The following is a 22,784-nucleotide window of genomic DNA, read 5'->3' as shown; positions in this document are numbered from 1 at the left end:
CGAGTGTTGGAATGAATTAAACAGGTGCTGGAGCACATTACAAGTCCACTCTAATACCTTCCTGGCAGACGATCATTGCATCTTACACGACCGTATGCTAATCCCATTTGTAATATACCTAAAACAACAAAACGCCAAAATTACATAAATCCGTTACTGCAAAGGTCCTCTCAACCAGGAAGAACGGACTCACAAATGAATACGCTCCTGCACCCTGGGATACAACCGCGCAATGTGAAAGTACAAATCGGGATAGCTCATCCTCAGCACGTCCGGATCCCTTGCCATCGCCGTGAAAAACGTAGCTGTGCCCGACTTTATCGGGACGGTGGCAATATTACAAATCTGCAAGCCGATAACAAACGCAAATCCAATAACCGGCGCATTGTAGTTCCCGCCCTGATTATACGCTGGTGCCGTGTATCGAAGATACAGGTATGCGAAGAGCGCGGTGACGTAGGCGACAAATACGGCGCCGAGGTTAAGCACCGGATCGATGAGGCAGTCGTTTATGAGCGCGTCGATTCCCCGATCCCGGATCAGCTTCCAGGTTTCTTTGGCGGCCGGGATGTATGCGGCTCCATAAAGCGCGACATAGCAGTACGCGTAGTGATTGAAGTAGCGCACTGCCCAATTCAACACCGCGATCAGGCACCGGACAAAGCAAATAATCACCACCGCGACCCAGTTATTTTCCTGTCGGGCGACCTGCTCGGCCCACCCGGCCATTTGTTGTAGTAACTGGATAATCGAGACGAGCAGACTGCCGAACGAAATCGAACCGAGCGAGTACGTCATCGACCGTTTAAACGCGCCAAGCGCCGGCCACCGTGGCATTCCCTGCGTCGAGCGCGAGCAGAAGTACCAGGACCCGTACACTCCGGCGATGGTCGTGTGGATGATGTTCTTGATCACTTCCGAGATGTAGTATCCGCAGAATGTGACAAAGATAAGCAATCCGATCAAGGTAGCATGCGAGCAGTTCCCGCCGGCGGTGGTGCCGCAGCTCTGCGAGTCGGCCGTCGGGTTATATTTCACGTACACTGCCACGAGCGTGACGGCGAACCAGGCGCCAAACGCTGACGCCACGAGAGTTCCGATGAAGGACGTCATCAGGATCGACGGGTGCTCGCGGCAGACGTCCATTATCGTCTGCAGGATCAGTGTCGCAAACGGGATCCGCTTGATCCATGAGAAAAAGCAGAACGCACCGAACAGCGCAAAGACAAGAAACACGATCGCGGCCGAATAGTAGCGCTCGGCAAAGTAGTAGATCGCGGTTGCAAGACCGAAGACGATATTTAAAATACCGGTGACCCAGATAAACTGCTTCGTGAACACACGGGCGAGGACGAAATACGCGACGGACAATAAAAGCGCGATCACGACGACAAAACTGAACAGGATGATCGTATTTGTGTTCAACGAGAAGCTCTCGCCGCTGCCATAAATGCCGCCGCCTAGGAAACTCTTCGTCGTCGCATATGCGTGGAGAGCGATGGCCGAGACGGCAATGAACCCACCAAGCACAGCGAGTAACAGGAACACGGCCCAGAGATCATTCCACTTCGGCTTCTCAACCTTGAACTGCTCCTCGAACGTGACCCACTGGCCGTTCTTGTTCTGATGAGGCTTCGAGTTCACGTTTGGCCGAGACGGCACCGGAGACTGGTAGCTCGGGGCCGACTGGGTGTAGGTCGCCTCGGACGGCGGATACGTGGGCTGCTGGGAGCCAGTATACTGCTGCTGGTTGTACTGCCCAGACATGGCTTTCTGAGTGCTGGGGTGAGTGTGTTGCTTGAGTGTGTTTAACTAGTGGGACAAAACATTGAAGTAAGGACTTGCATCCTGCTAAGTGCAAGATAATACGTCGCGATGCGTCCGCCTCTGTCGATCAATCGATGACCACATCCAGTCCAATCGCGATCCCGCAACCGTGACAACCATAGTCTGATTAGAGCTAACCACGCGGTTCAAGGTCGTCTCATAGCCGCCCTAGCACGTGCATCTTGTCGTGCAAACTATTGTATTACTATTACCGAGTCAAACCCTCCGAAAGACGTAGAGAAACGAGGTCACAATGAAAACAATCGTAAAACAAACGCAGAATGTAAGGATAAATACATGCGGCTGCCGAAAAAATAACCGTACTTGTACAAACGATCATATATGATATACATCGAGCCTATTTTCTTTCTACTAAAGCGTTAATCATAGCAGTAATAGCAATATATATGTAGACAGATAACATGCAGACCAAATAACGTAATGTATAGATAAATGACAAAGTATGGACCGCGAAAGTAATCAACCATGCTTCTTCCACCAGGCCCGAATACAAATGCGTTCGCAGTTATGAATGAACTTTCCAAAAAAACAGGATGAAAAAAAATACGATACGCCATGGTACTAATAAACTATTACCCATTATAACCTAGATAATATAAATGAAGCATGCTGAAGTCAGCTATATGTCAATCCGTTGCCCATTCACATACGCATCGTCATCCGAAAAGCTCGTCCGCTTGTCGTCCTCAATCCCGCTCATCTTGCGCGACAGCTCTTCCCCGTCTTCGTCATCAATACGTCGGTCGTCGTATTTTAGCGAGTTCATACGCTGAGCCTCCTCGGCGACATCGTCCAAGTCCATGTCACCCGCAACGTCATCAGACACATGAATACTGTGCATGCCCGAGCTTCGAGTACTGACGACAGAGTCCTTGCGCGAAGACCGCTTCTTGGAAAGAGTCAGGGTCACAGATGTATCATTGCGCAACAATTTGCCCGGTCGATCAAAGTACAAGTCGTCGTCCTCCTCGTCCATTGACGGCAATACACGCTCCCGGAAGTGGTCATCTATGGAAGATTCATCGACACTAATGTCTATTAGCACCACTTAAACCCGCTCCTACAAATCAAACAAACGTACAACGTGAATCCCTGGAAGTTAGCCTGAAGAGTCGGAGACAGTGGCGTAGAAGCCTGCAGAAACCCTCTTCCTTGCAATACACTCGTAGATGCATTTGTAAACTCCGGATCAAAGTTCGATGTATCTGTCTCTGACGACAAATGCGGTTTAAATGGAGGTGGAACCTTTTTCTGTACAAGCAGATCCCAGTCGATATCTGCAAAAAATGGGTGTGCCCTCAGCTCTCGAGCGTCCTCTATTGCGCCCAAGCGATGTTTCGGGTTCCGATTCAGTAGCCCTTTGACAAAGCTCTTGCCTTCTGGCGAAAGCGCGTCTTTCGGAAAGCGAACCTTTCCGAATGCGATGTTCTTGTACATCTGCTGAGTATCCTCAGCGTAGAAAGGTGACCACCCGCAGCACATTTCGAAAATAAGAACGCCAAGAGACCAAAAGTCTACCATCTTCGTGTAGCCCTGGTCGTCAAGAAGTACTTCCGGTGCGAGGTATTCTGTAGTACCACAAAACGTGTTTGTCGTCGCATTTGATGCGAGATTCGCCTTCGATAGGCCAAAATCACATAACGCAATATGTCCATTCGCATCCAGCAAAATATTCTCGGGTTTCAGATCCCGATACACAATGTCATGGTTGTGCAAATGCTCAAGCGCTAGGATTAATTCGGCAATGTAGAACTTTGCTCGCACTTCCTGGAACCGGCCCTCTTTCTGCAGATGCCAGAATAGTTCACCACCTGACATGTAGTCCGTGACAAGATACAAATCAGTAGGAGTCTGGAAAGAGAATTTGAGACCGACAATGAATGGCGAATCAGTGGTAGCTGTGCGTACAAGAATGTTCCGTTCACCGATAGTATGCGCAACTTCTTTCTTTTGCACTATAACTTTCTTCGATAAAACCTTCATAGCATAAATTCTATCGGTATCTTTCTTGCGAACTTGGTAAACCTGTCCAAATGTGCCTTTTCCAACCAACCGCAGGATCTGGAAATCGTCGGGGCCATAATGACGACTGCTGATCGCTTCATACAACATCTGCAAACGAACTTCACCCGAGACTTGCTCGCCTTCCACACGAGGTTGTAATTTATACCACTCATCAAAGAGTTGCTCGTGCCGCAAAATCGGCTTAATCCGAACATGTCCTAAGAATGAGTCGTTGTTGTGCTGATCGTAGATACTCACGTCTATTTCCGAGTTGTCGCCCAGCACATCGAAAACTGCCTCATGCTTCCAGCTAGGATTGGCACCTGAATTAGCCCGGCTTGTTAATTCTGACAAGTTCGTGGTAGAGGACTGCCGACTGCGAGATGGAATCGCGATGCCGTTAGTAGGAACTGGCGCTGCGCCGTTCCCATTCACGCTGTTGGGATCTGTCTTATTGAAAAAGGAACTAATCCGACTGTTTTGGGGATCGGACGATGTAAGATTAGGACCGCGCGTGATAAACTCGTTAGATTCGAACGTGCACACAACGTATGGGAACGGGTCACGCGAAATCACACGCAAGTTCCGAGCTTGTATAATCTTCACAATCAGCCGTCCCTTAGGAGCCTTAACCGGTGCAGCTGCCGAAATCGAATTTGAGTTCGAAAAAGAGGAAGAGGTTGATGGCGGCGACGACTCGGTCACCGATTCTGAGGTAGTGTGCTGCGGAGACGGTGACTCTGGAGGCGTAGGACCCTACTGATGTCAGCAACTGGCGCACCCGAGAAAACACAGTCATCACGCACCTCGGCAAATGTATGCTGTAGGGACGGCAACCTTCTATCGACCAGATCAGGCTTTGGGGTCACGACTTGCGAATGCAGATCCTCTTCGGCGGTCTTGAGTGTAGCAACCGAGTGCGTCTGACTCAATTGAGTCTTTGTATCCTGCGGCGCAACAGGCGATGCCGACCCACTGCTTGATTTCGGCGTAGCAGACCGGGAACTGAAGAACGAGAACTTCGACGATTTCTCGGACTTGTCGTGCTTCTCGGCAGACTTGTCTGTCTTGTCCGCCCTCTCGGGCGTGGGCTGCTGCGGTTGCTGCACTGGCTGTGCAGCAGCCGCATCCATCGCTTCCGGCGCTAAATGAGAGTCGGCGGGGGCCTGTCCCTGGCGTGCAGCAGCCGCGGAAGAATGAAATGGGGAGAAATGGAAGAGAGACTTCGCGAACTCAGCCATTTTTGCATATCAGGAAATTGTGGTGGGATGCGCACTGCGCTTTAGCCGCACTTGGGATACGCCAGGGCGGCGAGCTGAAAACTCGGAGCGGTTGAATGCTGCGAGGGCGAAGCTGCCCGTACGAAAGTCGTAGACGTAAATCTGATATGTTGGGCACTGGTGATCGTGGACGAAGGGCGGCGGCAGCACGAGTGACAGACAAGTAACAGTTGAGCCTTTGTCTTTGTAAGTGCTGCCCACGTCAACTAATGCGCGTGATGCAGTGATTTCCAGAGCGTAATGCCAAACTACCCCACTCCGGTCTCTCCATTGGCTGAGATAAGTCACGTGCTGCGCCAGAATGAAATCTGAGCGAACCCAGCTCCAGCGATCCCTGACTCGTTTAAAATCTACGCGTACTCGTTGAATTATGTCGGTAATACATTTTGGGTCTTTCGTCGTGACCAGACAGGTGTTTTACGTGAGTCGCATATGCTGCGCGTGCTGACGGGTTGGAGTAGCTAATCAGTCCAGAGATCGACCCATTCATTTGCACTAGTGAACGTGAAACCACTACTACCTGGGCATGTCAGTACGAAGATGGAATGTTAATACTCCGCGTCTACTAAGATACTGAAGCAGGTATTGGTTTGTCCATTTCGAATAGTGCCGAGAGTAAAGGATTTATCGACGGAGGAAGTAAGACCAAGCGACGGCAATTGGTCGAGTGGCGTCTAATGTTTATAGATTGCGGATTTATTCCTAACTGTTCAGAAAGTGTCAAAGGTTATAGAAGACGTGTATAAGGGGCAATCTCTGAATATCGCCATACAAGACGGTCCTCTAGCGGGCCAGTCCGTCCCTCACGTATGCTCTCTGATTGCAAGTTTGCGGGCAATCCTAACAGCACGTTACAGGTCCATTGCCACATTATTCCCCGCAGGTTAGATGATCTACCTAACGTCGACGATGTATATCAACTTCTCAACTCCAAGGACGCAGACATTGAGCTCTCGTTCCAGCAACTTAAATCCATTAATACTGTCGGCTTTTCCAGTCCGGACCTGCCTGATTTGGAGCGAAATCCACGAACCGAGGAAGAAATGTGGGCGGAAGCGGAAATGTTACAGGCAAAGATGAGTAAAAGTAATCTATAGAGGGGTTGTAATCAAAGGGGGGGGTTAATGACATTCCATGAATGTGGATAATGACTCGTGTATAATAGACTGTGCATGGTTTGGGTATTGAATTTAGGCATATAATTCATTAATGAAGACAACTATTCTGTAGTTCTCCGCAATTAAGAAAGTTGATATTGTTAACAGTCGGTGATCGCCAATGTGAATCACGTGAATCACTAAGTAACAAAACGCTTGTGCCGCGTCTTGAAAAATCGACGCGTCTTCGCAAGCTCAAATTCAATCTAAATACTCAATAGCATTTCCCATATCGTCGAATATAATACAACGACGTCAAAATGGCGGATATGACGCAATTTGAGAATATATATTTTAATCAGTCGTCACGGCCAGGTCGATTACGATTTGCAAACTCAGGTCTAGGATGGAAGGCGTCGTCAAAGAACGCAACCCAGCTCCCGTTCCTCCTCCCACAGTCCGAGTTCGTTTCGGCGCATTGGAGTAGGGCCGCAAAGGGCTATGAATGCCGCGTTTTGACGAAAGACCGTGGCGTTATTCAATTTGATGGGTTTGATCTTGACGATTTCGACCGACTAAAAAGCACAATCAAGCATCACTTTGATACCGTTCTCGAGACTCGGCCGCATTCGATCAAGGGGTGGAATTGGGGGAAGACAGAGTTTGAGAGATCAGAGCTTGTGTTCAATGTTTCTAATCGACCTGCGTTTGAGGTCCCGTATGCACAGGTTAATAATTCGAACTTAGTTGGCAAGAGCGAAGTTGCAATCGAACTGAGTGCCGATCACGATGTGGCGATTCGCGGTCCAGTCGGCGTGCGGGATGAACTCGTTGAGATGCGATTCTACATTCCTGGTACAGTACCTAAGAATGAAGATGACGATGAGTCTCAGTCGGATGTTGAGGAGCAGAACGCCGCGTCAGCATTTTACGAGACTATCAAAGAGCGGGCGGACATTGGGCAAGTTGCTGGCGAAACTATCGTCTCGTTTTCAGATATCATGTTTCTCACGCCAAGGTTTGTGATTTTTGCTAACGAGAGAATTGGATCGTCAACTGACGTGGTCACAGAGGCCGATACGATATCGATATGTATCCGTCATACTTGCGTCTCCGTGGTAAGACGTACGACTACAAAATTCAGTACACGTCGATTCAGAAGCTATTCCTGTTACCTAAGCCTGACGAATTGCATAACATTTTGGTAATCCAACTTGATCCGCCATTGCGCCAGGGTCAGACCAGATACACGTTTCTGGTAATTCAGTTCTTGAAAGAAGAGGAAATTGAGGTCGAGCTCAATCTTGAGGAGTATGTGATATCCTACTAATTTGCTTTTTAACTCAGCGACTAATGGCTATGACAGTGATGAGTTTGAGGAGAAGTATGCGGATAAGCTGAAGAAGAAGTACGACCAAGCAGCACACGAAGTCGTCGGCCAGGTTTTCCGAGGTCTGTCTGGGCGTAAGATTACTGTGCCTGGTCAATTTCAAAGGTATTTCAGGATCCATTCGTCTCCTTCCCTATATCTCTAATGTATCTCTAGCGCGCACGGGCAAGCTGGTGTCAAGTGCTCATTAAAAGCCAGCGAAGGGTACCTCTATCTATTGGAGAAGAGTTTCCTGTTCATTCCCAAACCCACAGTATATATGGCGCACTCAGACGTTAGTTCTGTGACACTGTCGCGTGTGGGCGGGTCTGTTTCGTCGTCCCGAACATTCGACTTAACGGTCACGCTAGTGACCGGCGTGTCGCATCAGTACTCTAGCATTAACCGCGAGGAACAGAATGGAATAGAATCCTATCTGAAGTCCAAGAACATTAAGATCAAGAACGATTTGGTTGATGACCAGACGTTCCTTGCTGCGGCGCTCGGCAGTGAGTCTGACGACTCGGACGTCGAGGTCGCGCCACGGGGTGACCGGGGCTCTGCGTCCGAGGACGAGGAGTCTGTGGATGAGGATTTCCATGCTGATTCGGATGACAGTGACGTCGCGGAAGAGTTCGACGAGGACCACGCGAGCAGTGGTGCTGATGATGAGTCTGCGTCTGGTGAGGAGGATGAAGACGATGATGTTGTTGACGATGACGACGAGTCGGAGAACGAAAAGCCCGTGAAGAAGAGGGCAAAGATGGACTAAATGTACAATACAAGATGGCAGACACGTTTGATTGGATATTTAGGCTTCGGGGGTGGAAATAAGCTTCGTTCATTAAGACTAAAACCTGGCGTTAAAATCGCAGCGGTACTTGTTTATGTGTCGCTTAAAAGTACGGCTATCAGCTGGAACTGTTTGCATCGACCTCCCTTAATCCGCATCCTCACCAAGTGGTAACTAATCGTCCTGTCAAGACATGGCCATATAGAAATATAGCTATTACTGTCAACCTCGAGGGCCCATCGTCCAACTGAGCAACTGCCGATCGATAAGAGGGGCCAGATGAGTTCGACATTGATCACATGTGGCCATCACAAATTGCTCAGCGTGTAAAACTGAATGCTCGAGCAAAATACATTATATAAATGGACGCTGATTATTGGCCGCGGTGTGAGATTTATCTTGAATGGGCCGGGTAAGTAGCAAAGTTTCACTAGCCTCGCGCTTTCGTAGGCAAAAGAATGGTGTGCCAGCCACTTCACCGTTGTTGGCACCGTAACTGCCACATGCGCTTGACCATTAGGGCTGCTCCTCCATCGCGGTGTCCATCTCGGGCGCCCATCGCAGAGCTTACGTGCGCTTCTTCGCGATTTTGCTTCCAACCATCCAACGACTTAAAATTATCACCCACAGAAACCACGTCGCTCATCAAGATACACTCGCCACGATATCGATAGAAAATTCCGTGTTTGTCACCATACTTTTGAATAGCAGACAGCACCGCTAGAATAATTACGGCCGACGTCAATTTTGCAACACTCAGATTGTGAAGCTTAGCAGCGTCATGCAGGAGGCTTGATCCACCACACGCGTTTGTAACCAGATAATGTGGCCACCAGTCGGCTATCCTCACGCGCCGTCTATTTGCTTGCTTTTATTTATCGACGAAGAAGACGACGACGCTGCCGCTAGCGGTCTCTGGCACAATGCTGTCGGCGCGGGAAGAGCGCAAAATGATGGCTCGCATTAAGCAGCTTGAGCAAGCGGAAGAAAAAGAACACAGTCACGATCACAGTGATCAGAATATGGCGAGTGGGATGACGGTTGGTGTTGGTGTTACCAGGAAACGCAAGCGATCCGCGCAGCCCAGCCTTAGTCCAAAGCATGCTGAGGAAGGTCCGAATGGGCACGGTGACCTGAGCAAGTCCAGGCAACAATCGCCTGCCACGTATTCGGATAGGTCATCGCCGGGAGCAGGTCATCAATTGTCACAGTCACGCAAGCGTAATCTTGTCGGTCGAAGGACACTTAATGGGGTAGACCATACGGGTGATGACGAGAGCGAAATGTCGACAGACGACGACGTCGACTGGTTGCCTCCGAAATTATTGCTTGTGCGCAAGTTTTTCAGGGCGAGAGAAAAGGAATTGGCGAAGATGTCACCAGATTCAACGTCGAGCAGAGACAAAGTTGGTACAAGTGAGCCGGTGTCGCCGTCTGATACAGACATTAGTTCGCGGAAAGGAAGCGCAATCACCGTCAAGGAAGAGCGGTATAATTCTCCTGATGTAGTCAAAGCAAAGCACAGAGAGCGTGATGACAGATCGGTTGGCTCACGGTCACCAGTTCCATCTCCGCTCGCAATTTCAGCGTCTACTTCTGTCACTGTTCCAATTTCCGGCAAACCGAAATTGCAGTCGCCCGTGCCGCGGCAATCGAGCGAATCACCGTTGGCACGAGTGTCAGCGACTTCGGAAGCGGCTTCCGGTGGACCTTGGCGTGCAACATCAGTATCGGCTCCGCCAGCAAAGTCGAAGAGCGGTCCGGACTTAGTCGATCTATTCTCAGATGCGATGGAGGCGACAGAACGAATAGCCGAGTTGCAAGCGAGACAACAAAGCCCATCTAGTACAACATCTCAAATACGTCAGGCTACGAGCGCTGTAGATCAGCGTCCGGCTCTGTCTTCACAGTCGCCCCCAGCGTTAGGGCATCCACCACCGCAACAGCACATACAACCGCAACTACAATCACATCGTCTTCCGCCCACGCCACCGCAGGGAACAGAAGGTCGTTCTCTATCTCCATCGGACGGTCCCGCGTCGGGCGCAAATGGTGTGAAACCGTCGAGCATGCGAGTTCAACTCCCTCCACAATCTCCTTTCCAATTGGCACCTGTAGCAACACACCAGCCAGGTCAAATTGCACCGCCGCTAGCTACGCCTGGTTCCACCAGCGCTGCTATGGCGACGAACCCGATGCACTCACCGTTTGTACTCGCGCCGCCGCCGCCGCCGTCGCCAGCGACGCCGAGTGCGGGACCGACAGTTCAGCCGCCGCGCCCGGTAAAGAAGCTATCGTTTGCGGATTATCGGAAGAAACAACATCCCGGTGGCAAGGAGAAGGAGAAGTCAGAGGAGGTAAAGAAAGATTAGCCGCTACGGGTGTGTACATATATGTTATTACACAGAATGCGGTCTAGATGTCTTTATAATCTGTATAGTATGAGTTAAATGTGTTCACGGGGTAACCGGTGTTACGGGATTGCAGTTTTTTTTTTCCTTTTCTTTTGTACTTTTTCGACGTTTTAAATCTCTTCTCGTTTAAATTGTGTTATTATAGTATAGGAGCGATTGCGTAGGTAGTGTCGGTAGATGGCACGAGTTGTTTGCATGTAATACTCGGCTTCTATTCGGTTGTTTTTTATGTGCCTGTAAGTTACTAGGGAATTGAAGTTTGCTGTTATGTGCGAAATAATTCGTACATGCGCTAAAGTGAAGTATCTGGCCTTTCGCGGTCCGGGAACGAACCAGTGCGACTATCTTGCATCCGCTACCAATACATACATCCGCCGAGAGGTCTCCCATAGTACTCTTTCTGCATGCTCCATTACTTACCAAACCAGCACCATTTCTCCAACTTCGAGGTCGTCGAGGCCCACCTATAAGCACGAGTGGCGTGCGAATGTGGCTGGGGCGTTGAGGTCAAGCACTGTAAAACTGGGCACCAGCAGCACGCTCAACAAACAAATGGCGCTGGACAACTGTAAAGGAACGTCATCCTTATGCACTTCTGCAAGTGAATATATCAGTATTTTCATGGGATGCTACTCGAATAACAGAGTATTTCTATTTCGAGTTGCATGTTTGTTTGGAGCCGCGAGATGCTCGTGATTGGTCGGACGCAACCGGGATCTGTTACCCGGCGCCGGACCGGAAGTGGCGGCCAATAGCGAACCGCGAATTCAGCGCCGTGTCAGCTGCGCGGTGGCAAGGGTTAGGGGCAAACGAACAGAAGCCGGTGGCAGCGCCTCGGCAAACGCCCGGTTGAGTCCGGGGACAATTTATTGGTCGGGCCTTCTGATCCGACTTTTTTCTTTCACGTCCTTCTTCGACCTCCTGTCGTGCATCTTACACACTCGTTTCCCCGTCAATTACCTTCTACACACTAATTCACAATGCCTTACGCTGCCGGTATGTTATATTTAGTACTTTAGACCTGGACACACCCTGTGTTTGCATGGGTTTTTGCCCAGGGTTCTTGGCTACTGGGAGCATTCATCCCGACTGACTGGGATTGCCAGGTGACGCTACCAAGGGTGCTTCCCTTTTCAAGACCCGATGTGCCCAGTGCCACACTGTACGTATATTATTTGCTATATTTCGATTCTAACTGGTGGGCGGTGCTGTTGGTGCCTGCCGGAGCTGGAGCTGGTCCTCGGACATCGGAGGAACACAATCAGCCCCGGGGGGTCGCGTGTAGACTGCAATCGCGGCAAAGCCAGCGGCAACCACCATTCGCGTTCGTTACAAGTGCGGCGGTTCTAACGAATTTTCACAGACTGAGGCTGGCGGTGCCAACAAGGTCGGTCCCAACCTCCACGGTGTTTTCGGCAGACAGTCGGGCCAGGTCGCCGGCTACACTTACACTGACGCCAACAAGAAGGCCGGTGTCCAGTGGGGCGAGGACACTCTTTTCGACTACCTCGAGAACCCCAAGAAGTACCTCCCGGGCACCAAGATGGCGTTCGCTGGTCTCAAGAAGCCAAAGGACCGCAATGATCTCATTACCTACCTCAAGAAGGCTACTGCTTAAACCGTCGCTCGCCTATCTTGTTGTGTTACCGAAATAATAGAATCTCTCCTCGTCGTCCCTCTCTCGCCCCCCCTGCGTCACGTGCAAAATGACCTTTTTAGATAGTGTGGTATTGGTATTATTAGAGGATTGCGTGTTGGAATTTCAATGTCCTATGGGTTGTAACTCTTTGTTATCGTCGTCCGTTTCTGTAAAATAGATCTACTCTCACCCATGGTTTGATTCCATATGCGGATGGTCCAGCTTTTAGGTCTAAACTAGGACGCAACGAGGACTGACAGCGACGTTACAATTAGAGCTTATGTGACGGCGTCTTTCAATGTAATAGTTTTGTCCGTCGGCCGTCGGCTTCTGGTCTGTTGTGGGAGCACTGTGAATAACCAACGGTCCGGTGGAGACGGTCATTGCGTTCGTAATCTTCTTCCACGCGGGCCCTTAGATGGCGTTAGTGCGTCATCCATCACATATACTGGCTTGTGCATCCAGCAGACTTCCAGATGATGGGAGTAATCCTATCGCGACTAGCACGAATTCCATGCATCGACTATCACGTGCAAGCTTAAAGTGGGATGGACATCGAGGCGGCCGACAAGACGGAAGGCATGGCTCTGGCACATTTAATGTGGCAGTCCTGTAGCATGAAGTAAATCAGTACTGTTGCTTATGACTGGAGAATTCGTCTTGGGAGTTTGCACTACATTTACAGATGAAGGTTGATGGAGCACATTAGGCATGTGCTATGAATATCAATACGCAGACGAAACCAAGGATATCAGCCGTCTCTATTATGAGAATATCTTTGTTATATTGAGACGGTACGAATACGAATGAGTACGTTCAAAGCGAGCGAGATGAGCCGCGAGTTCACCGCGTGTTGGGTGGTCACACGCCATATTTGTTCATGCGGCAGGTCCGGGCCGGCGCGACATGCGTTGGCTTTGCCCGAATTCCTGAACCCTGAACCGCGGTTCGAGACACAGTGGCAAGCGGCAACTTTACTTGGTCGCCCGCCACTGCGCTTGGTGGTGGTTTTTGCGCACCTGCCAGCCACATGCAACCTTCGTCCGGGGCTGGTTGAAACCCGCTCAAGTCCAGAAATACCTGTCAAACTGGGATCGTAATTCCAGTCAGTTCCTGCTCAAGTGTTGTCCGACTATAGTACTGGTCGGTTATCCTTGTCTGTCCTTTTGGTTGAAAACAAATAGTCGGTTGGTCTATACCGAACAAGGACTGCTCCAGTTAACCCTTCGACCTGTGTTTGTGCGGTTGCAATAAACCTTCATCCATCTGCACGAATCCACGGCCCACTCCACCCAAGGCAAAAAGTCAATGGATAACAACAGCTACTGAACAACAAAATTTCACTGTTTCATCTCTACTTCAGAGTGTGTGCGGATTTCACTTTGGTCCGCTGTTTGGAGAATATACTTGTGGTTCATGCACAGGAACCTATTCATCGCCACGGCTGCAACCTCGACGCTCACTACCTCGACCTCGCCGACAACACCACCACAAGGCCGTCCATCGTTCTCATTTGCGGACAGGAATGTGGTATTAGTCAACGGCCCAACGACCGCGACGACGACGACGACGACGACGAAAATATCCGTATCTACTTCATCGACAACAACAACAACAAGGACGCGAGACTCGCCGACTTCCTCGCCCGCATCCCCGTGCCACCCAGACCGCATGGCCGACACAGCAGACGTCGTGACGGCCATAACCGACTTCCACGTCTCGAGCCCGAACGAGCCCGAGCTTCCGTCAAGCAGCGCGTCGAGCAGCGAACTCTCGTCGCCGCGCGGCACACCAAAGGTGCCCAGTCTAACGTCGTCGTCCGGGTCAGATACGAGTACGTCCGATGTCAGCACGGTGACGCCGGGGTGTAGTTCGGGGCCGCCGACATCGACGGATTTGATCGTCGCTGGGTCAAGTACGGAGGACATGTACAAGGGCAAAAAGACGATCCACTGGTTCACGATATTAGAAGACATGGGACAGGGCGCATACGGCCAGGTCAAGTTGGCACAGTATAAGCCGCCGCGGAAACAGGTGGGTGTTAAATCTGTATGTGTCTCGGTGTGACCGGACCCGTCCTGCTTGTTTGTCGAATCGTGACTGACGTCGTCGTCGTGTGTAGAAGGTCGTACTGAAATACGTGACCAAGAAACGGATCTTAGTCGACACCTGGATCCGAGATCGCAAGCTAGGGACTATACCGCTAGAAATTCATGTTCTGCAATATCTTCGGAACTATCCCCACCGCAACGTCGTCGACATGCTGGATTTCTTTGAAGACGAGGTCAATTACTACATCGAGATGTCCCCGCACGGCATCCCGGGCATGGATCTATTCGACTACATCGAGCTCCGGACGAACATGGAAGAGGCCGAATGCAGGAGCATTTTCTATCAAGTCGCGTCAGCAGTCGACCATCTTCACAAAGTCGGGGTCGTGCATCGGGACATCAAGGACGAAAATATCGTGCTCGACGGCGACGGCAATATCAAGCTTATTGATTTCGGCAGTGCCGCGTATTTGAAGAACGGACCGTTTACGGTTTTCGTCGGTACTATTGACTATGCTGCCCCGGAAGTACTTCGCGGCCAGCCCTACGGCGGAAAGGAACAGGACGTTTGGGCGGCAGGAATCCTTCTTTACACAATCATGTACAAGGAAAACCCGTTCTACGATAGCAACGAAATTTTGAACGCCGAATTACGGATACCGTACAATATGAGCGATGCCAGCGAGGCTTTGATGCGAAGGATGCTGAAGCGCAATGTTGCTGCGCGACCGACGATGGAGGACGTGTTGAACGACCCTTGGCTCAAGGACTTTGATCCCCAAGTTGACAGCAACTCGAGTTCATGGCTGGCCAGTGCGGAAAGGAAACGGACCGCGTCGTCGTCGGTCGATTGTATCTGACCCAACCAGATGTGACTTTCAGATGCGACTTCTATAGATTTACACATATCAACATCATCGCGGCGCCCGCCATCACATGCTCACTGGTTTTCTCTCTATTGCGCATGAGTGCATTCATCTCGCTCGACATGCCAATCCAAGGCGTGTGTACGGCTTTTTGCATGTCCCATTCCCACAGTTCCGCGCATTTCCTTCCATCTACATGTGTATATACTCCACCATACACTCACGGTGACTACCTTATACATTATGACCGTTTCCTGGTACTTTTTCAGCTATTTGGGACTTTTCGCACTGACATTTTCTTCTTTATTTTGCATTCTTATCTGTGGTTTTATGATATGATTGGTTTAGGGAGTTCTTTTTTGTTACATTTGTTCTGGGTATGTTTTTGAGATGCGTGTATTTAGTTAAGTATATGAATATTCAAAAGTCATCGACGGCAATCTCCAAACGGCAGAATGCAAATGGACCGGGACCCAGTACGCAGTACGCAGTACGTAGCTATTCGTATATCCTTAACACAATATCATCTGAGCCGTATACATCGATCCAGTATGATGTTCGCGGGGTCGCCATCGGTGCGGCGCCGGGTAAGCCAGATTTGCGTATCGTCGTCCTGATTGCAGGTCCGACTTAACTGAGGCGTTTAACTCCCAGGAAGTCGTCTGAGCAGGAGTTATCTTTATCCACACTCTGACAGTGGGGAGCGACGCTCAATATAACAGTGTACTGAGTTAGTCTTGAGCACTTGCGTCAGACCTGCGTCGTACTTGTGTGTTCTGACGGCAGCGCATACGTTAGTTGCGTGGCGGGCGAATCGTCGCCAACCGCCGCCGATTTACTATCCGTGAGGTATACACGCACGCCAGGCAGTGGTGAGGGGAACAAAAGTACAGTTTTATATGCAATATCGCATTCGATGAGCTCTAAGAAGGTGAGTTGTGCACTCGAGAGCGACCGCAGTGAAGAGGACTGACAAGTGGCAGCTTAATGGGCACCAGGAGATGGTGCAGTTAGGTACGTTTATTCGGTTGCGCGGGTGATCGACGGGACAAGCGGTGTTTACGGTTGATAGTTGGACGGAGTACAGCGGCAGCAACATTTTTAAAATCGACGGTTAGGCAGCAGCAGTCGGCACAAGGATACCGGTGAGTGGGTTGTGGATCGAATGGGTGTGGTTACAGCCGGCTCTGACCAGCGACTAGGCCGGTGCTATCAGATGATCCAAAGCCGTATGGCGCGGGATTTTCTCACGCAGATATATTACGGTAAATTTGCAGCCGGTGGTTTTTTTTTTTTGGCTAGTTGTGTTTCGCTAACAGGCGATAAGGGCCCATTCAAAATCAAAGCCCGAGTCAGCATTTGTCCCCCGATTCGAACGCCACATATCCTACACCGACCTTGATGACGACTGGGACGCCAGCTTCGACAACGACGTCATGGCGCTGGGCCCACGATCCGGCTCCCCAATCGCGCGGTCGCCGTCGCCGAGTCCGGCTGCGCCAGTCCGGCCGCATTCGCCGAGACTAGACCTGTACCCGACATCTCGCCGCAATGGCGGCAGCACGACCGGCCTAAAACCGCACTACGACAGGATCGTCAAGGACCCGGCGAACTCCCTCCACATGATCTACCACCCGGCCGTGTCGTCGTCGTCGGCGGTCGGCAGTGCGTCGGCAGCCGAGATCGAGCTTGTCAACGCCCGCATCTCGCGCATCAACAAGTTCAAGCGCGTGCTCCAGTCCAGCAACGTCGACGTGTCCGCGCTGCGCAATCTCGCGTGGTCGGGCATTCCAGACGAGCTGCGGCCAATGTCGTGGCAACTCCTGCTCGGCTACCTGCCGTCGAACGCGGACCGGCGCGTGTCAACGCTGGCGCGCAAACGCCGCGAGTACGCGGACGGGGTCAAGCAGGCGTTCGGCAACGGGGTCGACCACGCCGTGTGGCACCAGATCAACATCGACGTGCCGCGCACGAACCCGCATCTCACGCTCTACTCGTTCGAGGCCACCCAGCGCAGTCTCGAGCGGATCCTGTACGTGTGGGCGATCCGGCACCCGGCAAGCGGGTACGTCCAGGGCATCAACGACCTCGTGACGCCGTTCTTCCAGGTGTTCTTGTCAGCCTACATCGACGCCGACGTCGAATCGTACGACCCGGGCCTGCTGCCGCGCGAAGTCCTCGACGTGGTCGAGGCCGACAGCTTTTGGTGCCTGACAAAGCTGCTAGACGGCATTCAGGATAATTACATTTTCGCCCAGCCGGGCATCCAGCGCCAGGTTGCCGCGCTCAAGGATCTTACCCAGCGGATCGACGCCAGCCTGGCGCGGCATCTGCAGGCCGAGAACGTCGAGTTTATTCAGTTTAGTTTCCGGTGGATGAACTGCTTGCTGATGCGGGAAGTCAGTGTGAAGAACACGATTCGCATGTGGGATACATATATGGTGAGTTTTTTAATGTCCTTTTTTGGGTAGGCTTGTGCTAAGTCTGTTGTAGGCAGAAGGACAGACTGGGTTTTCCGAGTTCCATTTGTACGTGTGCGCGGCGTTCCTGGTCAAATGGTCGGCCCAGATCCAGACGATGGATTTTCAGGAGATCATGATGTTTTTGCAATCGCTGCCGACCCAGTCCTGGACCGAGAAAGACGTCGAGCTGTTGCTTTCCGAGGCGTACATGTGGCAGTCCTTGTTCAAGAATGCGACCGCGCATTTACGGGCCAGCGGGACGTGACAGTATTGATATAGATGAGTATTGTTTATGTACAAAAAAAATCGTGCATCTTGACCCCCAAATTGGTGACGTTATTGCTGCAGCCGCGTGATGGCGCGGTGGACGGTGGAGAGCAGGCCTGCCGCGCGGGCGCGTTTGACGGCGCGCACGACGAGCCGGTGGTTCTTGCGGCTCAGGCCGGTGACTTCGCGGGCGTAGATCTGGCCCATCGGCGACACAAACTCGGACAAAAAATGGGCGTCTTTGTAGAACTCGAGCGGGCTGCGGCCGACGAGCCTGAACCGGTCGCCGTGCTGCTTGCTGGCCGCGATCCCGCGCGGGTCGGCAGTGAGCGCGAACTGGGACGGCGTGTAGACGTCGCCGCCGGCGAAGTGGGCCACCCGGCGCGGGTCAATGTCGAGGTCCGAGATGGCGGCCGCGGCGGCGGAGACGTGGCTGCGTCTGTCGTCGCCGGCAAGAGCGTCGTCGGCTGCCGGTCGCTCGGCCACGACGCGCGAGATGGCGTCGCGGGTTGGGAACTGCGAGATGATGTCGCGCATGACTTCGACCGACGACGTCGTTTCCCGGATCGCCTTGTCCCAGGACGACGTTGACTGGGACGATGACGAGGTAGTAGCCCGGCGCGGCCGGGATAGTGATGCGTTAGCGAGGTCACGGATGCGGGCTGCTTCACGGATTCGAGTTTCGTACGCTAATAACCCGTCAACATTGTCCCAGAATACAACCCCCCCCCCCCCCCTCTCCGGGTAGAACATCACAAACCGCAACTTACACTCCATATCCTGAGCTTCAGTCCGCTGCGGCGTCGTAGACCCTCCTCTGCCGCGGTGGATGCCAGTCCTTTGCGAACCGCTCGACGACGCGAGCCGGACCTGCCCGCACGAAACCAGATTCGAAGGTACTATCCGTTTCTTTGTCGTCTGCCGCGCCATATTCCTGCATGTCGTGTTTAGCGGTACCAGTGATGGCGCCAGTAATGATGGCCGCATTCTGTTAAACAGTAGGGCGGTCTTGTCGGGGTTTTCTTTTCCTCCTTTCTGGTAGCTGGTCTCGGTATCAACTTGAATTATGCCGTCCAGTGCAAAATCGTGTTTAGCCAATCCCGTGGCAAAGTAATTGACAATTGCTCGTGCTCGAAAAATGCCCGTTAGTATGCTGGTGTTGCCTTGTCGTCGCTGCCAGCGGGACAAATTTTATTGCCGAGTATCGGTTTTTGTCCAGGGTAAGGGTTGATTACGTGCCCGGCACACAGCTCACGCGGGTCTGATCATCCATGCTAGTCCATTACATATACACAACACGCCGGTAAACTAATATACACTCCTTGCACCTCTCAGCAGGTCGAGCACTTCGGCATGGCCCTCCTCGCTCGCGTACTCTGCCGGCACGTGCTCGAACCTGTCGCGGTGGTTTGGGTCGGCGCCCTGGTTGAGCAGGAACGCGACGATGTCGGCGTGGCCGGCCACGGCGGCGTAGAACAGCGGCGTCCAGTGCTTGTCTGAGTCGGGCGTGTTTAGCAGGTGGGTTGTTTCTGGCGGCGACAGGGACGGGTTCGAGAGGATGTCGAGCACGGATGCCTCGTCTCCGGTGAAGCAGGCACTACATAGGGCTGCGTGGGTGCGCAGGTGGGGTGCGGTCGCGAACAGGCGCTCTTCGACTAGGACCGGGCGCAGGTCGAAGTTGTCTTCCTGGCCGCCTTCGTTGCGGATCGTGGCTAGCAGCCGGGCGTCGTCGTCGTCGGGTGGGATGATGGCGACGTGGCACGCTGGACAGTAGGTCTCGGGCTCGGAATGGGACAAGAAACATTGCCAGTGGAAGTGGTGGCTGGCCGGACAGTCATGCAGGACGACGTCGTCCGGAACCACTTGCTCGTCGTCTTCGTCCGGGACGACTCGTCTAGATGCTGACGCACCCTGCTGGGGAAGCATGTCCTCGTCGTCGTCCGAGCCAGGCCCCGATTCCGGCCCCAGGCGAATCCAAATCGGCTCGCTGCACAAGGCACAAGTCGTGTCATCCGGAACTATCGCCATCCTGTTCATACATTCCTGGTATTCGCAATATTTGCTGTGCTGCCGGCTGGACTCAACTGACCGCGTTGTTTTGTGCGTCGCGAAAAAATTGCTCCGGCACCGCTATTACGTCATTTTCACGTGATCGAGGACAGTTTACACATGGAATTCTCCAACCACCAGTTTTTAAGAGTAACAAAGTAGCAGTATCGACCATAATCGAGCCCGCTCGCAAGTCGTAACCCGTGCGTTCCGCGCCAAAGACAGTCGTGTACCCGGACTTGAGGTCCAGCCGCCCGGACAAGGGGATCCTTTTTACGTGTGTGATTTGGCAAATATCGACCTCGCCCTTGTTATCGAGTTTCCCCCGATAAGCGCAAACCCATCAAGAAGCAAGTAATAATATCCGAGCAAGGCCAACCAGTTGGTCGATCACGGCGGCTCGGCTGACACGACCGGCCCCGCGTTCACGTGCAGATTTGCTCGCTTGCACCGCACAGCTGCTTCACGGAGGCCAGGAAATCCCACTTTGCATTTTAAAACATACTCCATCCGTCCGCATCGATCACGCACGTGGGAGCGAATATGATTCGCGGCTGTGCGAATAATGACTGGTAATTCGTGGCAATAGATTTATTACGACGAAGACATTCTCCACGTATAAATACACTCATACACCGATCCCAATACAAGGAAAAAAAAAGAGACGAGAGGCGACATAAACAAACAACCCGAGAAAATAACAGTCTATCGATTGCACCCATAAACAATAAACACACAAAGAGTCTAATAATATACTGTGTAAACTGAAATTAAGCAAATCCAAAAAAAAAAGATCCCAAGCCCGATATAGATCAAGAACAAAGCGAACGCCGTGGCCAGCATTCTACAACCGCGCGGCGTCCTCGTTAATGCTCGAGCTTGAGCTCGAGCTCGACGACTTGCCCGACGTGCCGTGGATCAGGTCTGCGACAGACACGCGCGTGCTCGGGGCCGACGTCGGCGGCGGCGGCAGGACACGCTTCGAGTTGAAGTCCAGGGAAGCCGGGTGCGGCGACGACGTCGGCCCGAGGGTCTTTATTGATGGTACTGTGGTCGTCGACGACGGCGCGGGAGGCGAAAGGATGTCCGAGATCGGCAGCAGGCGCAGGTTCGTGCCGGACCCGGATCGACTGATGGTCCCGCTCGACATCCCGGACGCTTGGCCAGAGTCGACTTCGAGCGGCATGAGCGGCGGCGGCATGTGCCGCAGCGAGAGCGACCGTATAGACGGTAGCTGCACGCCCTGGAGCGCTTCGAGCTCGCGCGGATGCAGCCGCGGCGAGTGGGCGGGAGTGACGAGCGGCGTGTGGTCCGGCGTCGGGCTGTCGGACAACGAGAACGTCGGCGACGACGGCGCTGTCGACACTGGCGAGTTTGGCCGCGATCGCTTCGAGTGGCGGGGCACGAACATGTCGTCGTCGTGGGGCCGGGTCGCGGCCGATGTCGGTGCGTTGAACGGTGTCAGCGGCGCCAGGCCGGGAAACACTCGGTGGTGGTGGTTGCTCGCCGCGGACAGGATCGAGAGCGACGACCGCGAGTGGGCCGAGTGGGCGCTGTTTTCGCGCTCGAGCTGCTGCGAGGCCGCGGTCGCGAGCATGTGCATGTCGAACGGCAGCGGCAGGGTTGCTGACGACGTCGTCGACGGTGTCGAAGTGCCGGACGTGTACGCGCTTCCGGTCCGGCTCTGCAACTGGGCATGGACGTGAGGCGGCGACACGTTCGGACTCGTCGCTTTCGACGTCGGCGCGCTCTTGCTGAACTTGACACTCGCATTCTCCTCGCCTGCAGCCGCCGGGACTTGGGTTGTTTTATAGCTCCGCCGCGGGTTTGCGTTTGTGTGGATGCGCGAATGCCGCGTCAGTTCGTCCGATCGGGAGAACCGTTTCTGGCAACCGGGGAACGTGCAGGCATGGGGCTTCTCGCCGGTGTGGGTGCGGATGTGTCGCGTCTGGTGCTCGAGCCTGTGGAACGCCTTATCGCACATTGGGCATTTGTATGGTCGCGGCAGCTCTGCCGGCGTATGATGGGGAGCTGCCGGGGGCTGGGCGTGGAGAGTCGCCATATTCTGACTTTGATTCGGGTCGGCGGCGGTGGAGTATGCGAGTGGCGACGGATTGGGGGTTGCTGAAGACGAAGACGAAGAAGAAGATGATGACGATGACGAGGCGGGCGGAGGATTGACTAGGTCTGCGATCGCAGGGACAGAAAGCGTCTTGCGCATGGATGAGTCGGGGAAGGGGGCGGGCGGGAGATGGCGGCGCTATATATGACAAGGGGAGAGATAGAGGCGGGAAGAGGAGAAAAGAACAAGTGGAGCAGGTAAGTCGCAGTGGAGGGGAAAAAGTCGGGAGAGGACGAGTGACTGCGGCCGTTCGTTTGTCTCTTGGTTGCAAAGGCCCGCCGTTACCCGCACGAACTTCCCAACTGTGGCGACTTTCCTCCACGGGGTCCCCACCTCCCGTCTGCCGTCAGTTCTGCCACAATTGTCGCTTGTTGTGGGCATTTATGCCCGGAGTCTGTCCGCCCACACATCGCGGTGGGGGTCGACGTGGGTGATGGCCGACGCATCCGGACTTTGTGACCGGCACTTGTTAATCGGTACTCCGCCGGTACCGATTTCTCCACTCCTTCCAGAACACAATTTC

General features: G+C 52.8%; 11 protein-coding genes across 11 annotated transcripts; 6 read left to right on the top strand and 5 right to left on the bottom strand.

Moving 5' to 3' along the window:
• Nucleotides 1-73: 73 nt before the first annotated feature.
• Nucleotides 74-2,117, bottom strand: POJ06DRAFT_71340 (plasma-membrane choline transporter-domain-containing protein). Its single transcript, XM_056191452.1, has one exon. The coding sequence runs from the start codon at nt 1,765-1,767 to the stop codon at nt 190-192; it is 1,578 nt and encodes a 525-aa protein (XP_056045255.1). The 5' UTR covers nt 1,768-2,117; the 3' UTR covers nt 74-189.
• POJ06DRAFT_71339 (kinase-like domain-containing protein) lies at nt 2,118-5,300 on the bottom strand. The gene is made up of 3 exons (XM_056191451.1): nt 4,659-5,300; nt 2,930-4,608; nt 2,118-2,876 (listed from the first exon to the last, which is right to left on the bottom strand). Exons 1-3 carry the CDS (start codon nt 5,091-5,093, stop codon nt 2,468-2,470), a joined length of 2,523 nt encoding a protein of 840 aa, XP_056045254.1. The 5' UTR covers nt 5,094-5,300; the 3' UTR covers nt 2,118-2,467.
• An 88-nt stretch (nt 5,301-5,388) lies between these two features.
• On the top strand, nt 5,389-6,381 carry POJ06DRAFT_247922 (HIT-like domain-containing protein). The gene is made up of 5 exons (XM_056186954.1): nt 5,389-5,553; nt 5,607-5,660; nt 5,715-5,771; nt 5,820-5,939; nt 5,990-6,381. Exons 1-5 carry the CDS (start codon nt 5,503-5,505, stop codon nt 6,227-6,229), a joined length of 522 nt encoding a protein of 173 aa, XP_056045253.1. The 5' UTR covers nt 5,389-5,502; the 3' UTR covers nt 6,230-6,381.
• A 102-nt stretch (nt 6,382-6,483) lies between these two features.
• On the top strand, nt 6,484-8,734 carry POJ06DRAFT_247916 (uncharacterized protein). Its single transcript, XM_056186953.1, has 4 exons — nt 6,484-7,247; nt 7,301-7,540; nt 7,596-7,724; nt 7,776-8,734. Exons 1-4 carry the CDS (start codon nt 6,550-6,552, stop codon nt 8,368-8,370), a joined length of 1,662 nt encoding a protein of 553 aa, XP_056045252.1. The 5' UTR covers nt 6,484-6,549; the 3' UTR covers nt 8,371-8,734.
• A 610-nt stretch (nt 8,735-9,344) lies between these two features.
• On the top strand, nt 9,345-10,763 carry POJ06DRAFT_194033 (uncharacterized protein; the record flags this gene model as incomplete). The annotated part of the gene is made up of 1 exon (XM_056184939.1): nt 9,345-10,763. One exon carries the CDS (start codon nt 9,345-9,347, stop codon nt 10,761-10,763), a length of 1,419 nt encoding a protein of 472 aa, XP_056045251.1.
• A 1,022-nt stretch (nt 10,764-11,785) lies between these two features.
• POJ06DRAFT_266412 (cytochrome c-like domain-containing protein) lies at nt 11,786-12,423 on the top strand (the record flags this gene model as incomplete). The annotated part of the gene is made up of 3 exons (XM_056189150.1): nt 11,786-11,801; nt 11,912-11,967; nt 12,169-12,423. 3 exons carry the CDS (start codon nt 11,786-11,788, stop codon nt 12,421-12,423), a joined length of 327 nt encoding a protein of 108 aa, XP_056045250.1.
• Nucleotides 12,424-14,370: 1,947 nt separating this feature from the next.
• Nucleotides 14,371-15,355, top strand: POJ06DRAFT_193493 (kinase-like domain-containing protein; the record flags this gene model as incomplete). The annotated part of the gene is made up of 2 exons (XM_056184913.1): nt 14,371-14,478; nt 14,567-15,355. The coding sequence occupies 2 exons, from the start codon at nt 14,371-14,373 to the stop codon at nt 15,353-15,355; spliced, it is 897 nt and encodes a 298-aa protein (XP_056045249.1).
• A 596-nt stretch (nt 15,356-15,951) lies between these two features.
• On the top strand, nt 15,952-18,109 carry POJ06DRAFT_247907 (rab-GTPase-TBC domain-containing protein). Its single transcript, XM_056186952.1, has 6 exons — nt 15,952-16,292; nt 16,345-16,375; nt 16,434-16,506; nt 16,564-16,626; nt 16,689-17,802; nt 17,855-18,109. The coding sequence occupies exons 1-6, from the start codon at nt 16,278-16,280 to the stop codon at nt 18,086-18,088; spliced, it is 1,530 nt and encodes a 509-aa protein (XP_056045248.1). The 5' UTR covers nt 15,952-16,277; the 3' UTR covers nt 18,089-18,109.
• POJ06DRAFT_71214 (uncharacterized protein) lies at nt 17,996-19,237 on the bottom strand. Its single transcript, XM_056191449.1, has 2 exons — nt 18,861-19,237; nt 17,996-18,779 (listed from the first exon to the last, which is right to left on the bottom strand). Exons 1-2 carry the CDS (start codon nt 19,075-19,077, stop codon nt 18,160-18,162), a joined length of 837 nt encoding a protein of 278 aa, XP_056045247.1. The 5' UTR covers nt 19,078-19,237; the 3' UTR covers nt 17,996-18,159.
• Nucleotides 19,238-19,398: 161 nt separating this feature from the next.
• On the bottom strand, nt 19,399-20,118 carry POJ06DRAFT_236457 (uncharacterized protein; the record flags this gene model as incomplete). The annotated part of the gene is made up of 1 exon (XM_056185900.1): nt 19,399-20,118. One exon carries the CDS (start codon nt 20,116-20,118, stop codon nt 19,399-19,401), a length of 720 nt encoding a protein of 239 aa, XP_056045246.1.
• A 437-nt stretch (nt 20,119-20,555) lies between these two features.
• POJ06DRAFT_71208 (uncharacterized protein) lies at nt 20,556-22,460 on the bottom strand. Its single transcript, XM_056191448.1, has one exon. The coding sequence runs from the start codon at nt 22,358-22,360 to the stop codon at nt 20,984-20,986; it is 1,377 nt and encodes a 458-aa protein (XP_056045245.1). The 5' UTR covers nt 22,361-22,460; the 3' UTR covers nt 20,556-20,983.
• Between the last annotated feature and the right edge of the window lie 324 nt (nt 22,461-22,784).

Source organism: Lipomyces tetrasporus (genome assembly GCF_029532465.1).
Source record: "Lipomyces tetrasporus strain NRRL Y-64009 chromosome Unknown POJ06scaffold_3, whole genome shotgun sequence".
In the NCBI taxonomy this organism is placed as follows: Eukaryota; Fungi; Ascomycota; class Lipomycetes; order Lipomycetales; family Lipomycetaceae; genus Lipomyces; species Lipomyces tetrasporus.
The sequence above is the reverse complement of the archived record's forward strand: the minus strand, read 5'-3'. Positions and strand labels throughout refer to the sequence as shown.